This window comes from Eschrichtius robustus, chromosome 5, assembly GCF_028021215.1.
Source record: "Eschrichtius robustus isolate mEscRob2 chromosome 5, mEscRob2.pri, whole genome shotgun sequence".
NCBI classification, from domain to species: domain Eukaryota; kingdom Metazoa; phylum Chordata; class Mammalia; order Artiodactyla; family Eschrichtiidae; genus Eschrichtius; species Eschrichtius robustus.
In genome coordinates this window covers 9996476-10024396 of record NC_090828.1, presented here as the reverse complement: position 1 = coordinate 10024396, position 27921 = coordinate 9996476, and the positions used below count along the sequence as shown (strand labels likewise).

At 41.6% G+C, this 27921-nt stretch overlaps 1 protein-coding gene across 1 annotated transcript in view; it reads right to left on the bottom strand.

The window, feature by feature from the left end:
• Positions 1–27921, bottom strand: part of DNER (delta/notch like EGF repeat containing) — a 332382-nt gene that overhangs the window by 30364 nt on the left and 274097 nt on the right. Inside the window, exons 9-10 of the mRNA XM_068543746.1 lie at positions 19218–19340; positions 4177–4290 (exon numbers count right to left, since the gene is read on the bottom strand). Coding sequence (XP_068399847.1) covers positions 4177–4290; positions 19218–19340 — 237 coding nt within the window. The remainder of the gene's footprint in view (positions 1–4176; positions 4291–19217; positions 19341–27921) is intronic.

Here is a 27921-nt window from a genome sequence, read left to right as displayed (position 1 = left end):
GGGCTGAATAGAGACAGGCATTTGTTGTTTTCAAAGCCCAGTTAGAGTGATGTTTGAACCTACTTCAATTGGAAGAGTCTACTGCTCTGGGTGATCAGGGTAAGAACCATGAAGAAAAGCCCAGGGGTAGACTTTCCAGCTGCAGCATGTGTATGGGGGGCAGGGGAGGCACAGGGGATTGCGAGGCAGGAGGTGGGGGGGAAAACCATCACTGAGAAGAGCCTGCCATGGGTGTTCAGGAATCAAACAGCACTGGGGGTGCCCAGGAAAAACCTGGAAAGACCAGATGGGGCCAGACCTCTCAGGTCTTGAGGATCAAGTTAAGAGCTTTGATTTTCTTCTTAAAGACAATGAAGTGCCAGTAGGTGATTTTAAGTAGGGAGAGACAAGATTAGATTTTAATTTAGAAGGTCTCTTCAGTGTGGCAAATGTTTAGGGGTGAAGGGGAATGGGTGTGGGGACCCCTGGCACTAGTGCAGGAGGAGGTGCAGGCAGCCTGGTGTTGGAAGGAAGACGTGAGAGGATCTAGAGGTTTCTGGGACTTGGTGGTTGGATGCAGGTAAGGAGGAAGAAGAGGAGGCATCAAAATGATTCCTCAGTTTTCATCCAGAACAGCTCAGGTGGTAGTAATATCATTTAATGAGCTGGAAAATATTTAAAGAAAGAAAGGAGAAGAAAATATATGAGTCTGAGGTGTCTCTGAGGGACATCCAAAAGTGAATGCTGAGTAGGCAGTTGGAGATTTGCTAAATATTCTAGAGAAAAGATTGCATTTTATCTCCCATAAGATGCCAGGATAAATTTCAAATGTATTAAATGTTTGCATGGCCAAAATTAACTCATATATAATTAGAAAAATATAAGAGTATATTTATAATATCTTGATACCTAGGGTCTTTCTAGCATGAAACAAGAAATCAAAAGAAAATATTAAGATGTAATCGTATATAGCTAGTGGGGAGCAGCCGCATAGCACAGGGAGATCAGCTCGGTGCTTTGTGACCACCTAGAGGGGTGGGATAGGGAGGGTGGGAGGGAGACGCAAGAGGGAGGAGATATGGGGATATGTGTATACGTATAGCTGATTCACTTTGTTACACAGCAGAAACTAACACAACATTGTAGAGCAATTAAACTCCAATAAAGATGTTAAAAAAAAAAAAAAAAGAACAAACGAGATTTGCATTTCTTACTTCAGTGGTTTGGCTAAAGACCATTTTCTTTCCTGTTAAAGGGAATGCATACATGCAAAATAAAATTAAAATATGATATATAGAATAAAATACTTTATATACATTTAAAAGGCAAATGACATTGGAAAAATATTTGCACCCTATTCAGGGCTGAATAGAAATAGGCATGGGTTGTTTTCAAAGACCAGTTAGAGTAATGTTTGAACCTAGTTCAGTTGGAAGAGTCCTATGTAATCAAATGTAATATAATCAAATGTAATATACTTAATATACAGGATGATTTCAAATCACGAATAAAGATTAACATGAACAATCTGGTAGAAAAGCAAGCCAAGGATAGGAACAGGGAGTTCAAGAAGAAACACAAATGACTATAAATATATTTTAAAAGTATTTAATCTCACTAGGAATCAAAGACTTAAAACAACACAAATAGCATATAAAGCCACTAGAATGGCGATTCTCAGTATCTGTGTGAGAACAAGGAAATAAAAGCTCCTTTGCACTCTGGGTAGGAGTGAATATTGGTGCAAGGTATTTTCCTGGAGAGCAATATGGAAATAAGTATGAATTCTCCTGGACCCTGGGATTCCATTCCTAAGAAATTAGCTCGAAGAAATACTCATACAAGTTCACAAAGATGTACATGCAAGAACATTCATTGCAATGTTGTTTATAATACGAAAAAGTTCCCAACTCCCCAAAGGTTGAATTGAGGATGGGTTAAAAAAATCCTGATGTATCATGTAATGCAGCGGTCCCCAACCTTTTTGGCACCAGGGACCGGTTTCGTGGAAGACAATTTTTCCATGGCCTGGGGGGAAGGGAGGGGATGGGGGCGGTGGGGGGGGGATGATTCAGGCGGTAATGCGAGCGATGGGGAAAGGCAGATGAAGCTTCGTTTCCTAGCCCACCGTCCCGGGGGTTGGGGACCCCTGATGTAATGGATGACAGGACAGCCAGTAAAAATGATAAAACAGAAGCATATACCTTAATGTGAAAACATGTTTATGAAATACATATATTTTTAAATGAAAAGTAGATTGCAATATAGTATGAACAGTATGATTCCTTTTATGTTCAAATATATGCATTTACACTCTACACTATATATTATACACACATAGACCTTCAGGAAAATCCCTGGATATATGTATCAAAATGTCAACAATGGTTGTCTCCTAGTTGTGCAGTTTTAAGTGGTGGGGTGTTTTTCTATAGCACTAGATTTTCTCATTTTTCTTCCATGCTTTTTATAATTTGTGGGATATAAACATCTGGGGGAAAAAAACAGGATGCTTCCCCAATATTATTTTTGCATCCATTGATGAGTATAAATGTCTGTGTGTGTTTATAAACCAGTCAGAAAAACAAAACCATCTGCAAATCATTTTCTGGAGTAAGGCCACTTCTCAGTCCCAGGAAAAGACGAAAGGAAAACACAGGATGTGACACGCTAAATAGAAGGAATATCAGAGGTTGCTTCTCCCACATCTTGACTGTTGGCATCTTCCCCAGAAGCACAAATGAGGCTCCCTAGGGACGCACTGGGAGTCCAGGCTCTGTGAAATTCTCCCGGGCTAGGGAGGTGGCCACCAGGCCTTAGCGGGGAGAGGTGAGCACGCACGGTGCTCTCCAGCCAGTGATAACATGTTTTCCAGAAACTTCAGTGCCCACCTTCTTCTATCAGCACTTTGTAAGTCAACCTTTCCCAACTTGTAAACCAGAGTGACCCTGCTGCTTTTGCTGGTTGAGCAAGTGCTGAAAACAGAGACCTGACCTATGCTCTGCATCTCCGGACTCCTGCATTTGGCTGGCGAAGCCAAGGATGGAACCTTCTCTCCCCAAGTGGTTCATGATATCTTTTGAGAATCTGATGAAAATTTGAGAGCCTCCCCTCAGCATATACACATATATACAACACTTCACATCTGTTTTCAGGGTTCACAAACTCCCTGAAACCCTTGAGGGGTGACTTCGAAGGAGCCCTTGTTAAGCTGGATCCCCTAGTCCAGAAGCGACCATTCAGAGGTGGCCACTGTAGCTCCTCTTGAACCCAGCCCTGTCCCCCCTAGCTGCTTTGCCATCAGCAGTTTTCTTCCCCCACCCACTCTCCCTCCCCACACCTGTACCGTCCTTACCTTCACTAATAATTCAACCGTGAACTAAGAGTAGCTCCCCCTGATGTCCCACCACCGCCACTACCACCTCTCCGTTATTCGAATTCCAGACACTGCTGTATCTTTCTATAAAAGTAAACGTGGGGCTTCCCTGGTGGCGCAGTGGTTGAGAATCTGCCTGCCAATGCAGGGGACACGGGTTCGAGCCCTGGTCTGGGAAGATCCCACATGCCGCGGAGCAACTAGGCCCGTGAGCCACAGCTACTGAGCCTGCGCGTCTGGAGCCTGTGGCTCCGCAACAAGAGAGGCCACGACAGTGAGAGGCCCGCGCACCGCGATGAAGGGTGGCCCCCGCTCGCCGCATCTAGAGAAAGCCCTCGCACAGAAACGAAGACCCAACACAGCCAAAAATAAATAAATAAATAAATAAATAAATAAATAAATAAATAATAAAAATAAAGGAATTCCTTTAAAAAAAAAAAAAAGTAAACGTGGTCGCGTAATGCAATTTCTGTGGAAGACACATCTGATCCTTCCTTTCTCCTTCCTGCTTCCATTAGCACTGACACTTTTCCAGGTGTTAGTGTAATGGCTCATTTTTCATGTTTCAAAGCTGTAGGTCTGCAAACGTACAGTAAGGGCAGTCTCAGCAGGTCTCCGAACCCAATGCTGATTTCAGAAGAGCCTTGCTTAATGACAACACAGATTGTTTTTAAATGGCTCTTCATCCAAGCAATGCCTACTTACATTTTGCAATTCATATTTTGCAATAATGTATGCATAGAGGTTTCTGGGGTTTTTTAACAGCTGCCATCTCAGGGATTTTGTGGTAAATTTGAAAACTCAGTTCCCGGCTCACTTGCCTGTAAACCCGGGTGCGCAGACACATGTGCCATTTAGGCCTTCACTGTCACAGGTGCCTCCGTTCAGACAGCTGACGTTAGCACAGGGGTCCTTGTAGGATTCACAGTGGATTCCTGCAGAGAAACAGATGCAAAAGGGGTGACTCATTAAGGGGTCTCCAGCTCCCATGGCCTTTAAAAGGAAAGTGTTTGAAAAGCCTTGAACAGTGTGGAGGCTGATTCCCAGAGGGGTGTGTGTGTGTGTGTGTACACGTGTGTGCACATGTGTATGTATTCACATGCCCACCTTTGACTTCAGGTTGTTGTAAAAACACACCTTAGGAGAAAATAACAGATTGAGTACCGGCTCGTAGGTCCCACCATAAAGTCTTTTATGTACTTTCTCTGACCACACGCCCCAAAGCCTGGGCAACAGAATGTTAAAACTTTGAAAGATAAAATTTATCAGTGATAAATGCTTTCTAAGTCTCCAAAAGAAACAGAACATAGCCAGACAGTCTACACAAAATGTCAATATAATTGATAAACAGTATCCTGAAGGTAAAGATTTGGAGTCATATTTAAACGAGCCCCAGTCATACTTTGGAAAATTGCAGAGGAGAGAAGGAAGCGTTTGTCCTTAGACTTCATTCCCAAAGACCGACCAGTTTACCACAGGCGAAAGGTAACATCTTGTGCACATACTACGTTCCAGACCCTTGTGCTGTGCTTTAGGTGTAATGTGATCCTCAGGCCAGCACTATGAAACAAATATCCAAATGCAAGGTCACCAGGCTGGCGGGGACGGAGCTGGGGCCTGATGACGCTGGCAACTTGAATGAGAGTCCGTGCTCGCTGAGTAGTTCCCCTGAGATGGAGCTCAGCCATGGAAACATACAACATTCTACGGAACTCAGTGCCCATTCAAACAAAAAGGAGGCCCTGAAAAAAATCTTTATAGCAAATACAGTTCCCATTGGTGTAAAAAAAATAGTCTACGTGTGCATGTATGTATGCAAATGCTTGAAGTTGGACTGAGAGGAGAATGAATTACTTTGAATGTCACTTTGTGCATTTCTATATTGTTGCAATTTTTCACAATGAGTATATAGTATTTTATCATTTTATTAAAAAAAAAAAACTTTAAAAATCCAACGCCATTCGAAAGGTAGAATCTCTGATGTTGTTTCACTGCAGTGCCAGTTGGATGAATAGACTAATCTCTCTCTCTTGACCCCCTACCATTTGGAGAGGAAGATAAATTACATTCTATGTAAGAATGTATATAGTGATATACTCACCCTTCCCAACAGCCTCAAGAAAAAATAAGCATAAAGCAAATAATAACAGGATGGTATTACTTAATTTCACTTCCTTACTTCACTCATATTTGTACAAAGGACTGCCACACCCAGTGACTCACATCATTTTGTCACTGAAATTATTCTTGCTGAGATTTTTTTTCTCTCCTTTCCTTTTCAATTGTCAGTGCCTTAAGAAGGAAGGTTCAAGAATGAGGGGGAAAAATACAAGAGAAAAAGGAAACAGAACTACCTACTTGTAGTCACATTAATGATTTATTTGAGCCTGGTAAAGCATTTTAGAATGGATGGTTTTTCATTTCTTTTTATCCTTTGCCCTCATATCCAACCTACGAACAATAATAGTCTACCAGATCTTTTTCTAAAGTGTCTTTCAGATCTCTGCCTGACATTCCTCCCTGAAACCACCACCCCAAGCCCGCTGCCTCATGCCAGGTGGGAGACGCTCCTGGCCCCAAGCCATCTCCTAGCTCCCTCTCTGCCTCCAGTGACTTGATGGAGCCTCCCTGACTCAGCGTCCTTAACAAACCCAGGACTCATGGTAATATTCAAGGTCAAACTAATTTAAAGATTAAAGCATAAAACTGGTAATTGTTCTTCACTCGAGTGTGTATGGCCTCTGCACTCAGAAGTCTCCATTTCCGTTTTCCCATTGATTCCCAAATAGCACAGGCTGAACTGAAAGAATAAAATGCAAAAGAGCCTTTTCTGCTTCAAAAGGTTCATCAGAAAGCAAGGGTTCACATATTTAGAATTTCCCAGGAGGCTAATCAATGGGAACCACATGACAAAAAAGGCTTTCAATCGTGATGGGAAATACAGTCACAGATCAAGGTTCAGAGATGTCTGATACCTAAAAAATATTTCCATTAGACCTGAAATAAAAGCAATCAAGGATAATCTTTCCCGGATTTCTACAAATACATTTGCCAATCTAACCTTATAATAGTAGTATAACTAATACATTAGCACACACATTGCCACATTCTTCAAATAAGGCTGAAAAGCACATTCTAGGCTAAATATTTAAGCACCTTAACATTAAAAGCCTTCAATAAGATAGATTTGATGAAAATGCCCAAGCTAATAAGCAATTTCAATCTTTTGGGTGGGTTTTCTGGGCAATCACTTTATCCTTTGTTATTTCTCTTTTTCAGAAGATAAGATATTCAGTCACTTGAAGTTCATTGAGAGTTTTCTGGCAGCAAGATCGGACAGAAGCTGATCTTCATGGCAACACGGTGACTACAAAGCAAGATGGTCTTAAAGGTCCCCTGAGAGCACTTTGCTGACTCCTGTTTCTATCCTCTAAGCCTCGCTAAGCCCCGTGTAAGAAATATTTGTCATGTTGCTCAGCTCATTGATCAGAACGGAACAGCTATGAGCTAGAAATCTTAGACGCAGAGCAGGGACAGTCATGAACACCCCTGAGATGTCCAGGGCATGCCCCTTCCAACCCCCCTCCTCAGGCCTCCTGGGCTCCCGTTGTCTGCACCCCCAGGGCCCCTAGGCCCTTGCACAACACTGAGCGTTGGGCATCCCGTGTCCTCTGACCATAACACCATACTTCGCCCTCTCTCCCCAGCTGGTCTTCCCCTGGCACATTCTCAGTGCCAAAGCCCAACTCATGGAAAGCTGAAGTTGACTCTCCCAAGACAGAACTCCATTCTCCTGCCACTGTGTATTGAGAGCACGGTAAGATTCCATTGTTACAGAGTTTACGGTCTTAAATCATAACTTATCTGTCCTCCTGCCTGATCCCCCATAAATCTCTGAGGTCCTTCAGAGCAGAGGCCATATCTTACCTCGCAGAAGAAATTATGGCTATACCACCAGAATCCTGTCCTTTCAGGAGGGGCGAAAGTCTGTGTACTTTGGCCGACACACAGGTAGGATTGCTAGAGGAGTGAGAAGCCATTCCAAATCTGCCTCAAAAATACCCTATTTTGTCAGGGAAAATCAGGTCCACACTTCAGACTAAGCCTGTGGAATGACACATGCATCACCCATTGGCAAGGGACGGAGCACACACGATTACGAAACTTATGTTTAGTCTCAAGCAAAAATAAACTGTAATTCAGTCAAAACTAATAAAAATTCATACTTTTCATATTAAGGGATAGAGAGGAAACGTTTCTGAAAAGATCTTTATTCCAACACGGCTCTTTATAGCAGTTAATTTTAGAATTAAAATGAGCAAAAATTCAAAGAGTCATGCTCCAATTATAAATCGCTGGTGTCATCACAATTCAGTCGTGATTAATATTTTGAAAACTGAAAAATCTTTATTTTATCTCCAATAAAATTAAGCCAGGTAAAGAAAATTAACTTGAAGTATCCTTTGAACTTCCTATTCACTTGAAGACATCATCTTATTTTTTTTTTCACTTAAATATTTTAGTCTTATTGTGACATATACCTTATGTACAGAAGCATGCACAAAACATTGGAGCTTACTTTAAAGAATAGTAATAAAGTAAGTACCTGTGTAGCCACCATCCAGGACAAAAAGTAAAACATTTCTCCCCCTGTGCCTTTTCCCAAAGGGAAAAGGCCCACAGGTAACAATCATCCTAACCTTTGAACAATCACTTCTTTGCTTTTCCTTTATAGTTTTACCACCTTTGACTATATCTCTACATGATATAATGTTTAGTTTTGTCAGTTTTCAAATTTAATATAAATGCAATCATGCTGTTTGTGTTCTATAATTTGCTTCTTTTGTTCAACATTCCATCTTTAAGATTCTTCATTGTTGATGGGTGTAGTTTCAGTTCATTCATTTCTACTGCTGTATAATATTTATCTACTCTTTTTATTTTATTTCTTTATATTTGATACAGCAGGTTCTTATTAGTTATCCATTTTATACATATTAGTGTATACATGTCAGTCCCAATCTCCCAATCCATCCCACCACTCCCCCCACCCCCCGCCACTTTCCCGCCTTGGTGTCCATACGTTTGTTCTCTACATCTGTGTCTCTATTTCTGCCCTGCAAACCAGTTCATCTTTACCATTTTTCTAGATTCCACAAATATGCGTTAACATATGATATTTGTTTTTCTCTTTCTGACTTACTTCACTCTGTATGACAGTCTCCAGATTCATCCACATCTCTACAAATGACCCAATTTCGTTCCTTTTAATGGCTGAGTAATATTCCATTGTATATATGTGCCACATCTTCTTTATCCATCCATCTGTCAAAGGACACTTAGGTTGCTTCCATGACCTGGCTATTGTAAATAGTGCTGCAATGAACATTGGGGTGCATGTGTCTTTTTGAATTATGGTTTTCTCTGGGTATATGCCCAGTAGTGGGATTGCTGGGTCATATGGTAGTTCTATTTTTAGTTTTTTAAGGACTCTCCATACTATTCTCCATAGTGGCTGTATCAATTTACATTCCCACCAACAGTGCAAGAGGGTTCCCTTTTCTCCACACCCTCTCCAGCATTTATTGTTTGTAGATTTTTTGATGATGGCCATTCTGACTGGTGTGAGCTGATACCTCATTGTAGTTTTGATTTGCATTTCTCTAATGATTAGTGATGTTGAGCATCCTTTCATGTGTTTGTTGGCAATCTGTATATCTTCTTTGGAGAAATGTCTATTTAGGTCTTCTGCCCATTTTTGGATTGGGCTCTTTGTTTTTTTGATATTGAGCTGCATGGGCTGCTTGTAAATTTTGGAGATTAATCCTTTGTCAGTTGCTTCATTTGCAAATATTTTCTCCCATTGTAAGGGTTGTCTTTTCGTCTTATTTATGTTTTCCTTTGCTGTGCAAAAGCTTTTAAGTTTCATTAGGTCCCATTTGTTTATTTTTGTTTTTATTTCCATTTCTCTAGGAGGTGGGTCTAACTCCACACACAAAAATAAACTCAAAATGGATTAAAGACCTAAATGTAAGGTCAGACACTATAACACTCTTAGAGGAAAACATAGGCAGAACACTCTATGACATAAATCACAGCAAGATCTGTTCTGTAATTGATTTCTAACCTCACAGCGTTGTGGTCGGAAAAGATGCTTGATATGATTTCAATTTTCTAAACTTTACTGAGGCTTGATTTGTGACCCAAGGTGTGATATATCCTGAAGAATTCCGTGGGCACTTGAGAAGAAAGTGTAACCTGCTGTTTTTGGATGGAATGTCCTATAAATATCAATTAAATCTATCTGGTCTATTGTGTCATTTAAAGCTTGTGTTTCTTTATTAATTTTCTGTCTGTATGATCTGTCCATTTGTGTAAGTGAGGTGTTAAAGTCCCCCACTATTATTGTGTTACTGTCGATTCCCTCTTTTATAGCTGTTAGCAGTTGCCTTATGTATTGAGGTGCTCCTATGTTGCGTGCATATATATTTATAATTGTTATATCTTCTTCTTGGATTAATCCCTTGATCATTATGTAGTATCCTTCCTTGTCTCTTGTAACATTCTATATTTTAAAGTCTATTTTATCTGATATGAGTATTGTTACTCCAACTTTCTTTTGATTTCCATTTGCATGGAATATCTTTTTCCATCCCCTCACTTTCAGTCTGTATGTGTCCCTAGGTCTGAAGTGGGTCTCTTACAGACAGCATATATATGGGTCTTGTTTTTGTATCCATTCAGTGAGCCTGTGTCTTTTGGTTGGAGCATTAATCCATTCACGTTAAAGGTAATTATTGATATGTATGTTCCAATTGCCATTTTCTTAATTGTTATGGGTTTGTTTTTGTAGGTCCTTTTCTTCTCTTGTGCTTCCCACTTAGAGAAGTTCCTTTAGCATTTGTTGTAGAGCTGGTTTGGTGGTGAATTCTCTTAGCTTTTGCTTGTCTGTAAAGCTTTTGATTTCTCCACTGTCTGAATGAGATCCTTGCCAGGTAGAGTAATCTTGGTTTTAGGTTCATCCCTTTCATCACCTTAAATACATTTTGCCACTCCCTTCTGGCTTGTAGAGTTTCTGCTGAAAAATCAGCTGTAAACCTTATGGGAGTTCCCTTTTATGCTATTTGTCGTTTTTCCCTTGCTGCTTTCAATAATTTTTCCTTGTCTTTAATTTTTGTTAATTTGATTACTATGTGTCTTGGTGTGTTTCTCCTTGGGTTTATCCTGCCTGGGACTCTCTGTGCTTCCTGGACTTGGGTGGCTATTTCCTTTCCCATGTTAGGGAAGTTTTCGGCTATAATCTCTTCAAATATTTTCTTGGGTCCTTTCTCTCTCTCTTTTCCTTCTGGGACCCCTATAAGGCAAATGTTGGTGCGTTTAATATTGTCCCAGAGGTCTCTTAGTCTGTCTTCATTTCTTTTCATTCTTCTTTCTTTTTTCTGTTCCATAGCAGTGAATTCCACCATTCTGTCTTCCAGGTCACTTATCCGTTCTTCTGCCTCAGTTATTCTGCTATTGATTCCTTCTAGTGTATTTTTCATTTCAGTTATTGTATTGTTCATCTCTGTTTGTTTGTTCTTTAATTCTTCTAGGTCTTTGTTAAACATTTCTTGCATCTTCTCGATCTTTGCCTCCATTCTGTTTCCGAGGTCCTGGATCATCTTCAGTATCATTATTCTGAATTCTTTTTCTGGAAGGTTGCCTAGCTCCACTTCATTTAGTTGTTTTTCTGGGGTTTTATCTTTTTCCTTCATCTGGTACACAGTCCTCTGCCTTTTCATTTTGTCTGTCTTTCTGTGAATGTGGTTTTCGTTCCACAGCCTGAAGAATTGTAGTTCTTCTTGCTTCTGCTGTCTGCCTCTGGTGGATGAGTCTATCTAAGAGGCTTGTGCAAGCTTCCTGATGGGAGGACTGGTGGTGGGTAGAGCTGGCTGTTGCTCTGGTGAGCAGAGCTCAGTAAAACTTTAATCAGCTTGTCTGCTGACGGTGGGCGGGGGGTGGTGGGGCTGGGTTCCCTCCCTGTTGGTTGTTTGGCCTAAGGCGACCCAACACTGGAGCCTACCTGGGCTCTTTGGTGGGGCTAATGGCAGCCTCTGGGAGGGATCACACCAAGGAGTGCTTCCCAGAACTTCTGCTGCCAGTGTCCTTGTCCCCACGGTGAGCCACAGCCACCGCCCGCCTCTGCAGGAGACCCTCCAACACTAGCAGGTAGGTCTGGTTCAGTCTCCCCTGGGGTCACTGCTCCTTCCCCTGGGTCCCGATGCACACACTACTTTGTGTGTGCCCTCCAGGAGTGGAGTCTCTGTTTTCCCCAGTCCTGTTGAAATCCTACAGTCAAATCCCGTTAGCCTTCAGAGTCTGATTCTCTAGAAATTCCTCCTCCCATTGCCGGAGCCCCAAGTTGGGAAGCCTGACGTGGGGCTCAGAACCTTCAATCCAGTGGGTGGACTTCTGTGGTATAAGTGTTCTCCAGTTTGTGAGTCACCCACCCAGCAGTTATGGGATTTGATTTTATTGTGATTGCGCCCCTCCTACCATCTCATTGTGGCTTCTCCTTTGTCTTTGGATGTGGGGTATCTTTTTTGGTGAGTTCCAGTGTCTTCCTGTCGATGATTGTTCAGCAGTTAGTTGTGATTCCAGTGCTCTCGCAAGAGGGAGTGAGCGCACGTCCTTCTACTCCACCATCTTAAACCAATCTGGACATCATCTTATTTTATTCAAACTGATTCCTGCCATGAAAAGTTTTCCAGTGTTTCAACCTCACAGAGCTCAACTTTTTCTAAGCTGTTTCAGAAGTTACAATTGAGATCTCGACCTTCACCTCATTATTCCTTGTGTGTGCCAGTCTCAGTCTGCTCTTCTGGCTAAATAATAGCCTGATAAAGGAAAAATCTTGACTTATCCATTTTTCTATCAATTACAGTACTTGAGAAGGGACAGGTACAGAAAATACCCAGAAATTCTTGTTTACTGGTTATACAGAGGAAATAATTCTAACCAACAAAGAAAGAGTTCTCATCTTTTCAATTATAAATTTCTGTAGACTTTAAAAATAAACAATGCAGTACAATGTGATCAAACTCATAACCCAATGATCTTATTTCTGAGACTCTATCCCCCCCAACATCCAGAAAGTATGAAAAGTATATGAAGATGTTCATTCCAGAATTATTTACAGTAGCTTCACTTCAGATACAGCAAGGGAATGGATAAATATTACCCCATGGGAACATCACATTGCCATTTAAAATAGAACTAGTAAAACTTGCTAACAATTTCTAAATCAAACATAAATAATGGTAAGTCTGAGAAGGGTAATACCAACTTGTAGGTATAATCAATTATAACTGTAAAAACACAGATATTAAAAAGGATGGAAATAATACAGATGATTATTGCTCTTATGTTCTGCTGTAAAGCCATGAGTTATCAAATTTTCTGTTTTCTAAATTGTTATCATTGTTGCTATGTTATTTTCATAATTAAAAATTGAAGTATTTTCTTTCTAACTTCTGTCACCAAAAATTCCAAATGAGTATAGTCTTGACCATTAAGTTTGTTCTGCTATAAATAATAATTCAACACAATGTGGGGCTGTAACTTGACTTTTGGCACTATAAGGTGATGAACACTAACTAAAGTCTTGAAAGTCTCATTGTGAATTAGCTCTGGACTAGTTTTAAAGAAATATCAGCATTTCACCATGTCTGAAGGGAGATCACTAGGAGTCCCTCCATGTATTTTGCTTCTGACAATTTCATGATCCACAGTGGAAACATACTGGGAAAATGTTCAAGTTGCCTTGCTTTATTTAATTAGTGTGTTAAGCAGTAGTTTCCGTTCAAGTACAGATAGCTGTGGAGCATTTGCTTTGTGTAAGCCACCATATCAAGAGCTGATGAGAATTAAAAAAAAAAAAAAAAAAAGAACTTGTGTAGTCACTGCCATTCGGGAGAGTCTAATTTAGTGTCAGGGAAAGGAAAGTCTGGAGCCAGAAAGTACTGACTACAAGGCTGACCATAACTGTCATAGAAAATATCAAGAAAATGCTTGGAGAGTTCAGGAAAGAGAAATCACACCTGTTTGGAGATCAATATTTCTGACAATGGATGCAGCCATAGGACTGGATAAGGGGAAAGAGGAGGAGAGAAAAAAGGGCCAAGACGAAAAGCCTGGGAACCACTTGCATTCATGGTGTCCAGAGAGCAAGGATTCATTCCAAGAAGGCCAGGAGGGAAGAGTAGGGTTGGGGGGTGAGGGTGGGGGGAGGAACGGAGCTGTGGAAGCTAAAGCAGGGTGACTTTCAAAAGGGACCCAGTGATCATGAAGCAGAAGGGCAAGAATGTGAAGTTGGAAGCTGGAGAGGGAGGCTTTGGGGTTTCGGTCTTCAATTAGGTCACTGCTAGATCCATTTATCGGAATGGTACTGATGATATCCAAGTTAAACAAGATTAAGAAAATTTAAGGAAATAGAGGCATCATCTATACCAACTCTAAGGAAATGTGGTTGTAAAAGAAAGAGGAAGAAAGGGGCAAGTAAGTATAGGAGGATGCAAAGTCAAACAAGAGTCAGTTTTTTTCACTTCAAATGGAATTTATTTAGAAGTGTGTGTAAGAACATTTCTTTTTTTTTCTGTTTAGCAACTCAGTTTTTCTAGCACCATTTATTAGAAAAGAATTCCCTTCCCATTCATAGCAATTCCTTGTTAAGAGTCATATATTATTATAGACGATGGTTTCTGCGCCATTATTCAGTTTTGGTTAGCTGTCCATTCTTGCACCCATAACATGGGGATGTAATAATAATTGCAGCATTACAATGGGTTTCAACATCTGGCAGAAGTTCCCCCTCACTGCTCTCCTTTTTCAAAATGTTCTTAGCTATACTTGCCTGACATTCTATTGCACTCATTCTTTTTAGGAAGTTATATTCATTTATTTAAGCTTTTTTTTAAAAACAGAAAAGAGTAAAAATCACCACTTAAAAAAGTACATATGGGGCTTCCCTGGTGGCGCAGTGGTTGAGAATCTGCCTGCCAATGCAGGGGACACGGGTTCGAGCCCTGGTCTGGGAAGATCCCACATGCCGCGGAGCAACTGGGTCCGTGAGCCACAACTACTGAGCCTGCGCGTCTGGAGCCCGTGCTCCGCAACAAGAGAGGCCGTGATAGTGAGAGGCCCGCGCACTGCAATGAAGAGTGGTCCCCGCTCGCCCCAACTGGAGAAAGCCCTCGCACAGAAAGGAAGACCCAACACAGCTAAAAATAATAAATAAATAAATTAAAAAAAAAAAAAGAAAGTACATATGTAAGTAAGAAGTTAAAGTTCCAATCCTCCCCCCAACACACCACTTATCCAAGTTCTAACTCCAGAGGTAAGTACTAGTTAAGAATTGATGCCCACCCATCTGATAGTTTCCTAAGTTTATACAGACGTCTTATATGTAAATATATGTTGGGATAAATGCTTCCAAAGAGGGAAAGAATGTCTATCCCCTAAGGAGAGAAAGGCCCAGAATCTTTTGGCCTCTCTCCTCCCCTCACTTGCTCTTCCTCTGGATTGGAGGGCATGAATTACCGCCTTCTGCTTCTCTTTAATCCCTTCTACCCTACCCCTCAACACCTGCCCATCACTCTTACTTTAGACGTTCTCTCATTTATTGCTACTTTGCTAGGGTTTACATTCCTGCTTAAACCCAGACCTAAATGTCTCTATAAATATATCAAAATGAAATAATCACTTTACCTGCCCATTGAGATGAGATCTTTAACACACTTGTATGCCTTCCAATCCTTTCCAACACCCACCAACTCATGGGCTTGGTTAAAATAATATGAAATTTTAGTTTGGTCATTTCAATTTTCCTCAAGAACAGATGTAGTGACACACTCTAGGGTGACCACCCAATGAGTCACACCCTTACATAACTCCCTCCCCTTGAGTGTGAGCTTCTAAACAATAGCATTTGGCAAAGGTTAAGAGATTTTGAAGATGCTGTTACAGTAGCTAATCAGTTGACTTTGAGTTAACCTTAGGTGGGCCTGACCTAACTAGGTGAGACCTTTAAGAGGATTCAGGCCTCTCCTGGCTTTCAAGAAGCAGACTGTCAAGAATTCTACAGCTGCAAGGATATGAATTCTGCCAACCACTTGAGGGGACTTGGAAGCTGATACTTCCCTATTTAAGCCTCAGATGAGAGCTCAGCTCAACCAACACCCTGATTCCAGCCTTGGATTCCAGACCTTGAACAGGGAATCCATTAATCCATGCCTGGACCTAGGAAACTGTTAGATAATCAAAGGGTGTTGTTTTAAGCCACTACCTTACAATAATTCACTATGCAGCAATAATAATTAATATAGTAGGCATGTCTATTTTTTCAAGAGACTTTTCTTTACCATTAAATTAGTATTTACAATCATATGAATGTCATCTATTTAGGTTTATCCCCGCATGTAAAGAAGTCTGCTCAACCCTCTTCCTCCTGTTCTCCATTGTCCCCTATCTGGTTATCTTTGCTCTGATTTAGTTCCAATTTGATGAGAATACTTTGGAAAACAATTTTCTTAGAGAGGGTACATGGTGTTATGTTTTCTGTACCCTTAAATGTACAAAATGTCTTTCTTCACCCCTCAAATACAAATGAACCTTTAACAACCAGACTTTTTCACTGAAAAATCTAAAACACTCTTCACTGTTGTTTACCTTCATTTTAGAGAAGAGCAGTTCAATGCTGATTTGATTCTTTCTTTTGTGTGTAACTTGTACTCACTATGAAGAATCTTTTAAAAAATATTCTCTGTATTCTTGGATTTGGAAATTCTACCAGGAAATTGCAAATTACATATCATCTCCCTCATTAATCTTCTGGCATTCTGTAAGCCCATTCTATTTGAAAATTTCAATTTTCTTCATCTCATAGACTTCTCCCTAGTAGTTGGTTGATTCTGGTTTTATTTCCATGTGTTCTTTCTTCTTCTGCAACATCGATCATTCAGATGAAACATATCTCTTCATCTTTTCTCCACATTTCATGTCTTTTCACTCATGGTTTCCATTTCCTCATATTTTTACTTCTATCATGACATACTTCCTCCTTTTGCTTTTCCAGATCTAAATTCAATTTTGAGTGGTATACATTACTTTTTTTTACTTCCGTTCTTGAGTGTTTAGAGTTGTGGGGTTTGTTGCAATTTTGTTTTTACTTCCTAGATTTTTTTCCCCTTGTTGAGTAGCTGGTACAGTCTCCCTGGACTGGCCAGGCTTGAGGTTGGCAACCTCAGGCAGAGAGAGATGATACTGGAGAGTCTCCTCCAGTGCTAGACAGGCCAGTCAAATTAGCCCTGCCTACATGGGGTAAAGGCCTCCCAGTTTGGGGTTCTCAAGGTTCTCCAGGTGTGAGCAGGAGCTCATTCACACACACACACACACACAAAGGGCCAGCTCAGCCCAACTGCAATCCTCTTAGAGGGCAGCCAGGATCCATGAGATCAGGAGAGCCCTTTGCCTCGCAGAGTCAAGTGCAGCACATTATAGCATGTTTTCCCTCTCTATAAGCTGAAGGGTCTTTTGGGCTCAGCTGGTCATTGAGTCCTCCGTTCTCTCCAGAACCCTATCCCCTAACCCTGTGGTACACAAAGGCTCCCAGCACCACACCCTTTTCTCAAAAACCCACATCCTCAAATGTGTTTGAGATCCCCTCCAGGATCTTGAGTCATCTTGAGTCGACTCTACCTTCTTGAGTCATCCACAGCAGGGCGTCTGTAACTGATGGAGGAAGGTCACGAAAGATAGAAGGGGTGGAACGAGGAGCATATATGGAGGGATTAACCTTGAGCAGAATGGAGAGCATGTGATCAGGTAATAAGGAAGACAATAAAATTTGAGTGGTGTGATTGCAGATGAGTTTGTAGGACAGGGCTTCTCAAAGGGTGGCACAGGGCCAGCATAACAACATCATCTGAGAACTTACCAGAAATTCAAATTCTTGGGCCCTACCTTAGACAGGGGTGGGGCCCAGCAAACTATGTTGTAAGAAGCCCACCAGCAGATTCTAACACATGCTCAAGTTTGAGAACCATTGCTCATTGGAAAACTAGAGAAATTGGAAAATGTTTACAAATGATAACCTCTCTTTCTTTCCATGAAGATGGACGTGAAATTTGTTTTATCCTATGAGTGAGTGATTTAACATGAGGCTTGGGGAAAGCAGCAAAATTCGGGAATACTCCTTGAGAAAAATGGAAGAAGGAGGTGAAAAAAGCTAGGATCACAGCCCATGAATTTGTGGAGTCACTAGTGGGTCATCATATACAGTTTCATTTTTTATTTCTTGGTCATGATAGCATGAGCAATGCTTCAAAGCCAGGCACGTAAGAGGCAAATTCAGAGTATACCCAATTAATAATTTTGTCATTCATAAAGATGAAATTTACTCCATAAAACTCTATCATAAACTAAAGAATTTTGGAATTTAAAATTTTGAAGCACATCCACCACTACTCATTCTGTCACTGAAGAATCTCAAAATCTCTCAGTAAGCATTACTGCCCTTTCTTTAAACAGACAAAATAAAGACAAGTCGGTTGAAAAGGTTTATCCAGGGTCATCAGTAATCCAATGGCACAATGAGGATGAGCTACCTAGGTCTCCTAATTCAGTGCTCCTTTATTCTCTGCAGACTTGAGCGGACTCCCTATTCCTAAATGCTCTGATCTACCTAGAACTGAAATCCATGTGGATGAAGCCAGCACCTCTGTCCTCATGGGAACTGGTGGAGTTCGGCTCTAAACGGGCATCATAGTGCATGAGAAGCGTCAGATGTGCCAAGCATAAAGCCAAGACCTGACCCAGCTTCAGCCCCTCCATCCAGGGGCTAGGTCAAGTTCATCCATGTGCCCTACAAACCCTCGAGGCTCACCAGAAGGACGTCTAAATAAAGGTGGGTCCATGCAAAGAGAAGCAAAGTCGGCTACAATGCGAGGTCACTGGCAGATGGATGGTATCAAGTGAGCGGTGGTGGGAGAAAGAGGTTAAGTGAAATGGCTATAAACAGAGCCCTCAAAAGCATTACAAAAATCTACACCAGCCCGGGAGTCGTGACTTAGAGAAGTGCGCGCAAATTAGTTGATGACCCGGCGCCCTGCCACAGCGCCGGCTGAGGGTGTCAGGGCTGCAATAAAGCCACACCAGTGAGCCTGCTGGGGAGGAGATGGAAGGGCTTTCAGGACCATGCTGGCTGGGCTCCTGAGGGCTGACACTACCACCTCTCCGGTTACTGTCAGGCCTTTTTTATGAGTTCACGCACGTAAGGACTTAGAACAGGGTCTGAATGTTATAAACACTCCGTGAATGTCAGCCGTTTATCCAGAGTGACTCTGACACATATCCACTCAAATGAACTAACATGTGCCTCCCTTTTAATGACTCATTTAATGAGAATGAACTTTTTTTCGCCGACATGTGAGACTCCACTTGCCTCTTCCACCAAAAAGCGCGGCATCCTCTCCTCGTCCAGCAAGCGCTACTTTCCTCCCCCCGGATTCCATGGCTGCGTCCTCTGACCTGTGTCTGAAAGCCCCCTTAATATCATTTTTTATCGTCAGCTTTTTACACATTCAACAGAGAAGGGAGTGAGGATGCAAGAAGAAGGAAAGGGCAGGAGACAGATTTTTCAGTTTATCAAGAGGAAACCAGAGACTTCCAAACTGTTCTTTTCGGCCCCATACATCATCCCACTGCCAGCATCTGATTCTTATTCTAAACAATTTCACGCTCCAATTAGAGGCGTACGCATGTACGTGGAGAAATCCAAGACGTCACTGAGAACGATGATGGCACTAGTCGGCCACGTGATGCTCACCTTTGTACTCCGCCAGGCACACGCACTCGTAGCCGTTGACGAGGTCCCTGCAGGTGGCGGCGTTCAGGCACGGGGCAGAGAGGCACTCGTCGTATTCCTCCTCACAGTAGAGGCCATGGTAGCCTGAGGGACAGAGAGAAAGGTCTGCGGTCAAACAGGTACCATTTATATGCACACCGGGCCAGCCTACAAGGAAGGCGGTGGATGTTCATTGTAAAGTAAGGCACAAATAGATGCGATTGAAGGAACTGGGTCTCTTGGGGTATGCTGAAATATGGATTTCCAGGAAGGTTATGAAGAATCTATTCTTATCACCCTTTGTCATGATCCCAACTATAAAAGAATGATCTCACTGATCCACCAGATGGTCCCATTATTATGTCACGTCCAGTGGTACTGGTGAACAGGAGATGTGGGTTACTAAGTGCATCAGCTGTGGTCACAGAAGGTAGCAATAGGGACAGGACTCACAGCCAAACAGCTTCTTCCAAGGATGTGGACCCCCTTTTCTTCCAATGAATTAGAAACATATATCTAACTAGGGAGAATTTTATTCAAGAAGAAAAGGATCCACGGACTTTTTGTTTTTCAAGCTAGAAGAGAAACTCAGCTAAAAAGGCTTAACTGAACTTCCTGGCGAAATGTGGGCTGTTTTTCTTTTTGTTTGTTTGTTTATTTAAAATGACAATTATCTAAATTATAATATGGTAAATTGTGCTTAAGTTTTTTAACTATTAAATATAGAATAATAGCAATGAAGAAAAAGAAACCAACGATTTCTCAAGGAAGATGGCTTTTACTCTCCTTTTTGCAAAACAGGTGTTTATTCTAAAGGACAAGAAGACAACACTCTTTGAGATTCACTCATGAATGTTAGGCTGTTTTTAACTTTCAAAAACATGTGTTCCTGCCAATTTGCAGTGAATCTGGGCCATTTTTGTCCGGCCCTGTCCAAACAATGAGAAACATGTGAGCACTTTCAGAAATCACCCTGCCTGTGTTGGTTCTGAATTCAGATAAGCAAAAAAAATAAACGCTTGCTCAAGTGGGCACTGGAACCGTGAGCTCCTTTCCAGCAACTCAGAGCCAGCCCTCGAGCTCAGAAAGTCCTGTTAGCGCAGGCTAATGTGTTGAACTGTTCTGTTTCTGCTTCCTATCACAAAAGTAGGTTAAGCTCACATTTGCATTATTTCCAGAGCACTTTTCAATTACGTTGCCATTTCAGTTGTTTTTGAACTGCTTTCCACATTTAGGCAGTGATAGTGGCCCCTTTGAGGGGAACTTGACCTTCCTGAGGCAAATACACTAGGGATTTCCATTCTTCCATCTTTCCCTACTTCCCTACGGAAATATTTCCTATCACTCTCCATCAGATTATTTCAATCATCTAGATCAGAGTTTCTCAACCAACAGCAATTTTGTCCCCCAGAAGATATTTGGCAATGTTTGGAGACATTTTGGGTTGTCATAACCGGGGTGGAGGGGAAGGGGTTGTTGCTGGCATCTGGCATAAGGATGCTGCAAACCGTCCTTCAATGTGCAGAACAGCCCCCCAACAAAAACCTACCCAGCAAAAATGTTAATAGAGTTAGACGGAGAAACCCTGTTCTAGATCAGGGATCAGCAAACTGGTCCACAGGCCAAATCCGTCCCAGTCTGTTTTTAAAAATAAAGTTTTATTGGGACACAGCCACACCCATCCAAGTATGTATTATTTACGGCTGCTTTCATACAATGGTAGATTGAGTAGTTGCAACAGAGACCATATGGCTTGAAAAGTCAAAAATCTTTACTCTCTGTCCCCTTATAGAACAAGTTTGCTGAGCCTTGATCTAGATTCACCCAGAAAAATCTTTTTTTTTTACAAGAGTTTTAGATATTAACCCCTTATCAAAGATATGGTTGGCAAATATTTTCTCCCATTCTGAAGGTTGCCTTTTACCCTGTTGATTGCTACCTTTGCTGCTCAGAAGCTTTTTAGTTTGATATAGTCCCACTTTATTCTTGCTTTTGTTGCCTGTGCTTTTGTTGTCATATCATTGCCAAGACCAATTGTATGAAGGTTTTCCCCTATATTTTCTTTCAGGAGTTTTATAGTTTCAGGTGTTAGGTTTAGGTCTTTAATGCACTTCGTGTTGTTTTTTGTCAATTGTGTAAGATAATGTAAATGGCCAACAGGTATATAAAAAGGTGCTCAACATCACTAATCATCAGGGAAATGAAAGCCAAAACCGCAAGGAGATATCACCTCACAACTGTTAAGATGGCCATAATAAAACGAAACAAAACAAAACAGAAAATAGCACGTGTTGTTGAGGATGTGGAAAAATGGGAACCTTCATACACTGTTAGTGGGAAGGTAAAAGGCTGCAGCTGCTACATAAAACATAAAAAAAGGACAGAGATTCCTCAAAAATTAAAAATAGAATTACCGTATGATCTATAATCCCACTTCTGAGTATTTATCCAAAAGAACTGAAAATAAGATCTCACAGAAATATTTGCATTCCCATGTTCACTGTGGCATGACTGACAATAGCCAAGAGGTAGAAATAACCTAAATGTCCCTCAACAGATGAGTGGATAGAGAAACTGTGATATGATATATACATACAATGGAATATTATTCAGTCTTTAAAAAGAAGGAAATCCTGTCATATGCTATAACGTGGATGAACCTTGAGGTCATGTACTAAGTGAAATAAGCCAGTCACAGAAGGACAAATGCTTCATGATTCCACTCATATGAGGGATCTCAAGTAGTTAAACTCATAGGGGCAGAATGGAATGGTGGTATATATGTCAATATATACACTAATATGTATAAAATGGATAACTAATAAGAACCTGCTGTATAAAAAAATAAAATTCAAAAATTAAATTAAAAAATAAATAAAGAAAAGAAACAACAAAAGAATAGAATGGTGGTTCCTGAGGTGGAGGAGAGGGGAAATGGGGAGTTGCTGCTGAATGGATACAGAACTTCAGTTACGCAAAATGAAAACGTTCCGCAAGTCTGTTGTACGACAATGTGCATATAGTTAACAATACTGTACTGTACACTTAAAAATTTGTTAACAGGATAGATTTCATGTTATTTGGTTTTTATCATTATTTTTATTTTTTATTTTTTTGGCCGTGCCGCGTGGCTTGCGGGATCTTAGTTCTCTGGACAGGGATTGAAGCCGTGCCGACAGCAGTGAAAGCATGGAGTCATAACCACTGGACCGCCACGGAATTCCCCTTATCACAATTTTTAGAGTATATACACACACACACATAGGGTTAAGTCTCTTTTGCCTTCTTCTCAGTGTGGAACAAGGATCACCAGCAGCATCTTTTTGATCGTTTTGCCCTCCCAGCAGATCTTTCAAAAATCAACTTGGAAGGATAATATATAACCCTACAAGCATCTTCGACCTCTGAATTGTGGTGTTATTTATACAGACAAAATGAAAAGCAAATTTCTTGAAATCTTCCACAGTTGTTTTTGTTTTTTGAAAACAGTATCATCATCCTTTTCCACTAGCAACATGAAAAGCAAGTGAGGAAGTTATTTTACAGAGATAATTACGCTGACGAGGTTCTTCTTCCTTGCGGGGAAAAAAATTAAAGGTTTCATATTCTAAAAGTGTTTCTTCAGAGACGGTAACATTTAAATGTCTTTATGGAAATGTCAAGACACCCTTTACACTGCCAAAGAGCCTAAATCGGACTGTTTGAAGAAAAAGGAATCTCTTCCAAAACAGAAGGCTTCTGTGAAAATGAGACTGCCACCCCCTGCTGGTAATTAATTCGGACAAACAAATTAGCTCAGGGCAGCCTAGGGTCTAGAAAAATTAAGCTATTTTAAAATAAAACTGAAGATCAGAGGGATGGGATCAGAGTAGCCCCTTCTGGGGCACTGATTTTTATCACCTGTGTTCTAATCTTTGCAGGACTTGATCCTGAATATTCAGCTCCAATCACTTCCTTAGCCTTGAGAGAAAAAAGCAACCAACTGGATGTGGGGAGTGAGAAAGAGAGGTTAAGACGGCTGCCATGTCTAGAATGTGTGAGTAGATGATGCTGCCGTGAACACAACTATGACCAAAGGAATAACAGGTTTTAGAGGAAGTTGACCAGTTGGATGTTGGACACGTTTAACTTGGGGCTCACGTAGCCAGGTCCACGTGGCAGTTGGGAAAATGAGCTTGAATAGCATAGAAACAGCACTTTGGGAGCTAGAGATGCCTGGAAGTGATGTTGAAGTTTTCATCAAAGAAGAACATGGAGAGGAAAAAAGAGACCAAGGTCGGATCTACGTGGATGGGCAGAGGGACAGCAAGAAGCCCAATCGGGACTCTGGGCAGGGATGGAGGAAGGAGGGGGGAAACCCCAAGGGGTGTGGTCATGGAAGCCAAGAGAGGACAGCAAGCCGGGGAGGGCTGGTTAACAGTGTCAAAGGCTCTAAGAGCAAGAATGACAATTGGATAGGAGATCAGGAGGCCACTGGAGACCCTCAAAACCCTGGCTCTCAATGGGGGCTGTACTGCCCTTTAGAGGCTGTTTTGGAAATTGGGGAGACGGAGGGATTGCTTATCATAATGACTGAAGGATTCTACTAGAATTTGGTAGGTGGGGGCCAGAGATATTAAACACCTTGAAACATCTGGGATTCCCCTGCACAAGTGATGGCCTGGCACCCTTCACAACTTTGGACTGTCCCACTGGCCATTCATGTAGGCAAAACCGTGTTTACAACTTTCAAGGCCTAGAACCTAACTGCTTTACACGTACAACAGTTTTTAAGATATACTGAGTTTTCCTGGAACATATATACGTATATGTATTGATATACTGGGTAAATCAAGAAAAGATTATACTAAGAGTTGTTCCCCATTTTGGAATATCACTTCGTAAGAGCAATAGCTCTTAAGGAATTTAAGTCACCAGTAAAGCACACCTATATCAGCAAACAAAACAAAATAGAATAAAAATCACCTCTTCGGATAATTTTCTAAAAACACTATCCAAAGTACCTTCCCCTAACGGTTACTCATTACAACACTCAATTGATTTCCATCATAACACTTATAAGGGTCTGAAATCATATTAACTTTGTTCTCTATCAATTATTATTTCTCTTCCTCCACTAGAATATAAGCTTGAAGGCAGAGGCTACGACTGCAGAGTTCTCAGCTGTACCTGCAGTATTTGGTACAGAAAGAATGCTTAAATGATAGCTCTTGAATCAGCACCCAAAATGCCACTGATTAAATCAATACACATTTAAGATATGCCTATGATGTGCCAGAAGCTTCCAGGTACTGTGATTACAAAACTAAATGGCAAGGTCTCCAACTGCAAGGGGTTTATTGTCCGGTAGCACGTGAGTGGTGTCTGCTTCATAACAGGCCCTTTACCTGTGTTAACTTGTTTAACCCTCGTGACAACCCAAAATGATAATCATGGCTAGTCCCAATTTAAAGATGAGGAATTAAGAGTCAGAGAGGTACATACTGGTCAGAATGGCCATCACTAAAAAGTCTACAAACACTGGAGAGGATGTGGAGAAAAGAGAACCCTCCTACGCTGTTGGTGGGAATATAAGTTGGTGCAGCCACTGTGGAAAACAGCACGGAGGTTCCTCAAAAAACTGAAAATAGAGTTGCCATATGATCCAGCAATCCCACTCCTGTGCATATATCCGGACAAAACTGCAATTCAAAAATATACACCCACCCCTATGTGTGTAGCAGCACTATTCACAACAGCCAAGACATGGAAGCAACCTAAATGTCCATCAACAGATGAATGGATAAAGAAGATGTGGTACATATATACCATGGAATACTACTCAGCCATTAAAAAGAATGAAATAATGCCATTTGCAGCAACATGGATGGACTTAGGGATTATCATACTAAGTGAAGTAAGTCAGACAGAGAAAGACAAATACCATATGATATCACTTATACGTGGAATCTAAAATATGACACAGGGGCTTCCCTGGTGGTGTAGTGGTTAAGAATCCGCCTGCCAATGCAGGGGACACAGGTTCAATCCCTGGTCCAGGAAGATCCCACATGCCGTGGAGCAACTAAGCCCGTGAGCCACAACTACTGAGTCTGCACCCTAGAGCCCGTGAGCCACAACTACTGAGCCTGTGTGCCACAAGTGCTGAAGCCTGCATGCCTAAAGTCCGTGCTCCACAACAAGAGAAGCCACCCACCGAGAAGCCTGCGCACCGCAATGAAGAGTAGCCCCTACTCGCCACAACTAGGGAAAGCCCGCGCACAGCAATGAAGACCCAATGCAGCCAAAAATAAATAAATAAATTTAAAAATAAAATAAAATATGACACAAGTGAACCTATCTATGAAACAGAAACAGACTCACAGACATAGAGAACAGACTTGTGGGTGCTGAGAGGGAGGGGGGTGGGGGAGGGATGGATTACGAGGCTGGGATTAGCAGATGCAAACTAGTATATATAGAATGGGTAGACAACAAGGTCCTACTGTACGGCACAGGGAACTCTACTCAATATCCTGTGATAAACCGTAATGGAAAAGAATACAAAAAAGAATGCATGTATATGTATAACAGATCAATCTGCTGTACAACAGAAATTAATACAACATTGTAAATCAACTATATTTCAATTAAAAAATGCAAAATATATGTTCACAATGTTAAAAAAAAAAAAAGAGTCAGAGAGGTAAAGAAACTTGCTCTAAGGACACACTGTCAATCCTACAGTCTTCCCACTTTCCCAAGTTGCCCCCAAAATAGATTACTTAGTGTATTAGTCTGCTAGGGCCGCCATAACAAAATACTATAGACAGGGTGACTTCAACAACAGAAATTTATTCTCATACAGTTCCGGAGGCAGGAAGTCCTAGACCAAGGTGTCAGCAAGTTTGGTTTCTCCTGAGGCCTCTCCTTGGCTTGCAGACGCTGCCTTCTCACTATGTCCTCACATATGTCCTTTTCTCTGTGGCCACACCTCCCCAATGTCTCTTCCTCATCTTATACGGTCATATGACACCAGTCATATCGGATTACAGTCTCATACTTATAACCTCATTGAAGCTTCATTACCTCTTTAAAGGCCCTATCTCCAAATACAGTTATATCAGGGGGCTTCAACGTATGAATGGGGGGTGGGGGACACAATTCAGTCCATAACACCCAGAATCAGGATTTGTCAACCATGACACTATCAACATTTCGGACCAGGTCATTACGGTTGGGAGCTGTCCTGAGCATTGCAGGACGTCGAGAAGCATCTCTGGCCTCTACACCCACTAGATTGCTGTAGCACCACCCCTTCCTCCTTGTGACAAACAAAAACATCTCCAGGTATCACTGTATGTCCCCTAGAGAACAAAACCCCCCTTTTGAGAACCACTGTTATAGATCACTTTTTATAGCATGATTGCAACCTGAGGAGTTTTAAAGACGTGCAGGTTTGAAACTGCTGCTGTGCAGAGTGAGAGTGAATTCATCAAGAAAAAGGATCTGGGGGCAAAACTGAGGGGTCAGTCTGCAATCGTGGGTTTGATGTAATACCAGTCCGTGGGGTGACTCTCTCCAGCAGTGCAATCCTGCAGAAGCAAACAGGCACTCTGTTCAACTGGGGTTGGAAACATGCTAGATGCAATGGGATAAAGAGAGAGGAGAGAACGGAGACCCCGCCTGGTGATTTTTAAGCTACCGAGAACCCTGTCGAATGTCCTGCCATTAGGATGGGACTCATCTGTGTCCTCCTGGGAAGACCGATGTCCACCATGATTGACTGACTCAGCAAAGGTGCAGCGAGCCCACACGGCTCACCCCCACCGGTGCAGGCCGAACTCAAGGCCAGAGTGAATTTGAAGTGTTTTAGGGTTTTTGTTTGTTTGTTTGTTTTGCTTTCATGTCAGACTGAAGTGAGTGGGGAGATGGGGGGGTGGTTCCTTGTTCCTTTAGGGGCGTGTTGGAATTCAAAGGCTGTTTCCCCAACATTTCAGGTTGAACGGACAAAATGTGAAAACGCAGGACCCCCTGATTCAAGTCTAGGCCAGTCCCCAGGAGATCAAATTTCCAAAGATGTGGGCAAAGAGAAAATAATCCTATTCTATTAATATGATTGTCTGTGAGCTTTCAAATTCTGGCTAAACTCACTGACTGCCGTAGAGCCAGCCCCTCAGCACTGTGGACGGTCAGGCAACGCATTCACTTCACTGTGCAGAGAAATTTGTTTCAAGGGAAACCGCGTGTGTGCACGGGTGCGAGCGTGTGTGTGTGTGATTCTCTCTCTTTGCTGGTACATTCACAGTAGGAATCTTTTAAAAACAGAAAAAAGGTAGGCAAGAATCCCGGCTTACGTTAATCCTATCAAGAGTTGAAATGCTCTGTTCTAAACAGACCTGCTGATAACTGATATCTTACAGACTTCAATGGAGCAATTATGCTCCTGTTGCACACACACACACACACACACACACACACACTAAAGAAAGAAAGTATCAGTGAACATGAAGGAAGTTGAATAAGTAAATACAGAGCATTAGTTGGTGTGTGGAGGGCAGTGGTGCTGATGTTGCTTCTTTCTTTTACTCCCTAATTTCTTTTTTTCAAATTAATTAATTAATTTAATTATTTAATTATTTTTGGCTGTGTTGGGTCTTCCTTTCTGTGCGAGGGCTTTCTCTAGTTGTGGTGAGCGGGGGCCACT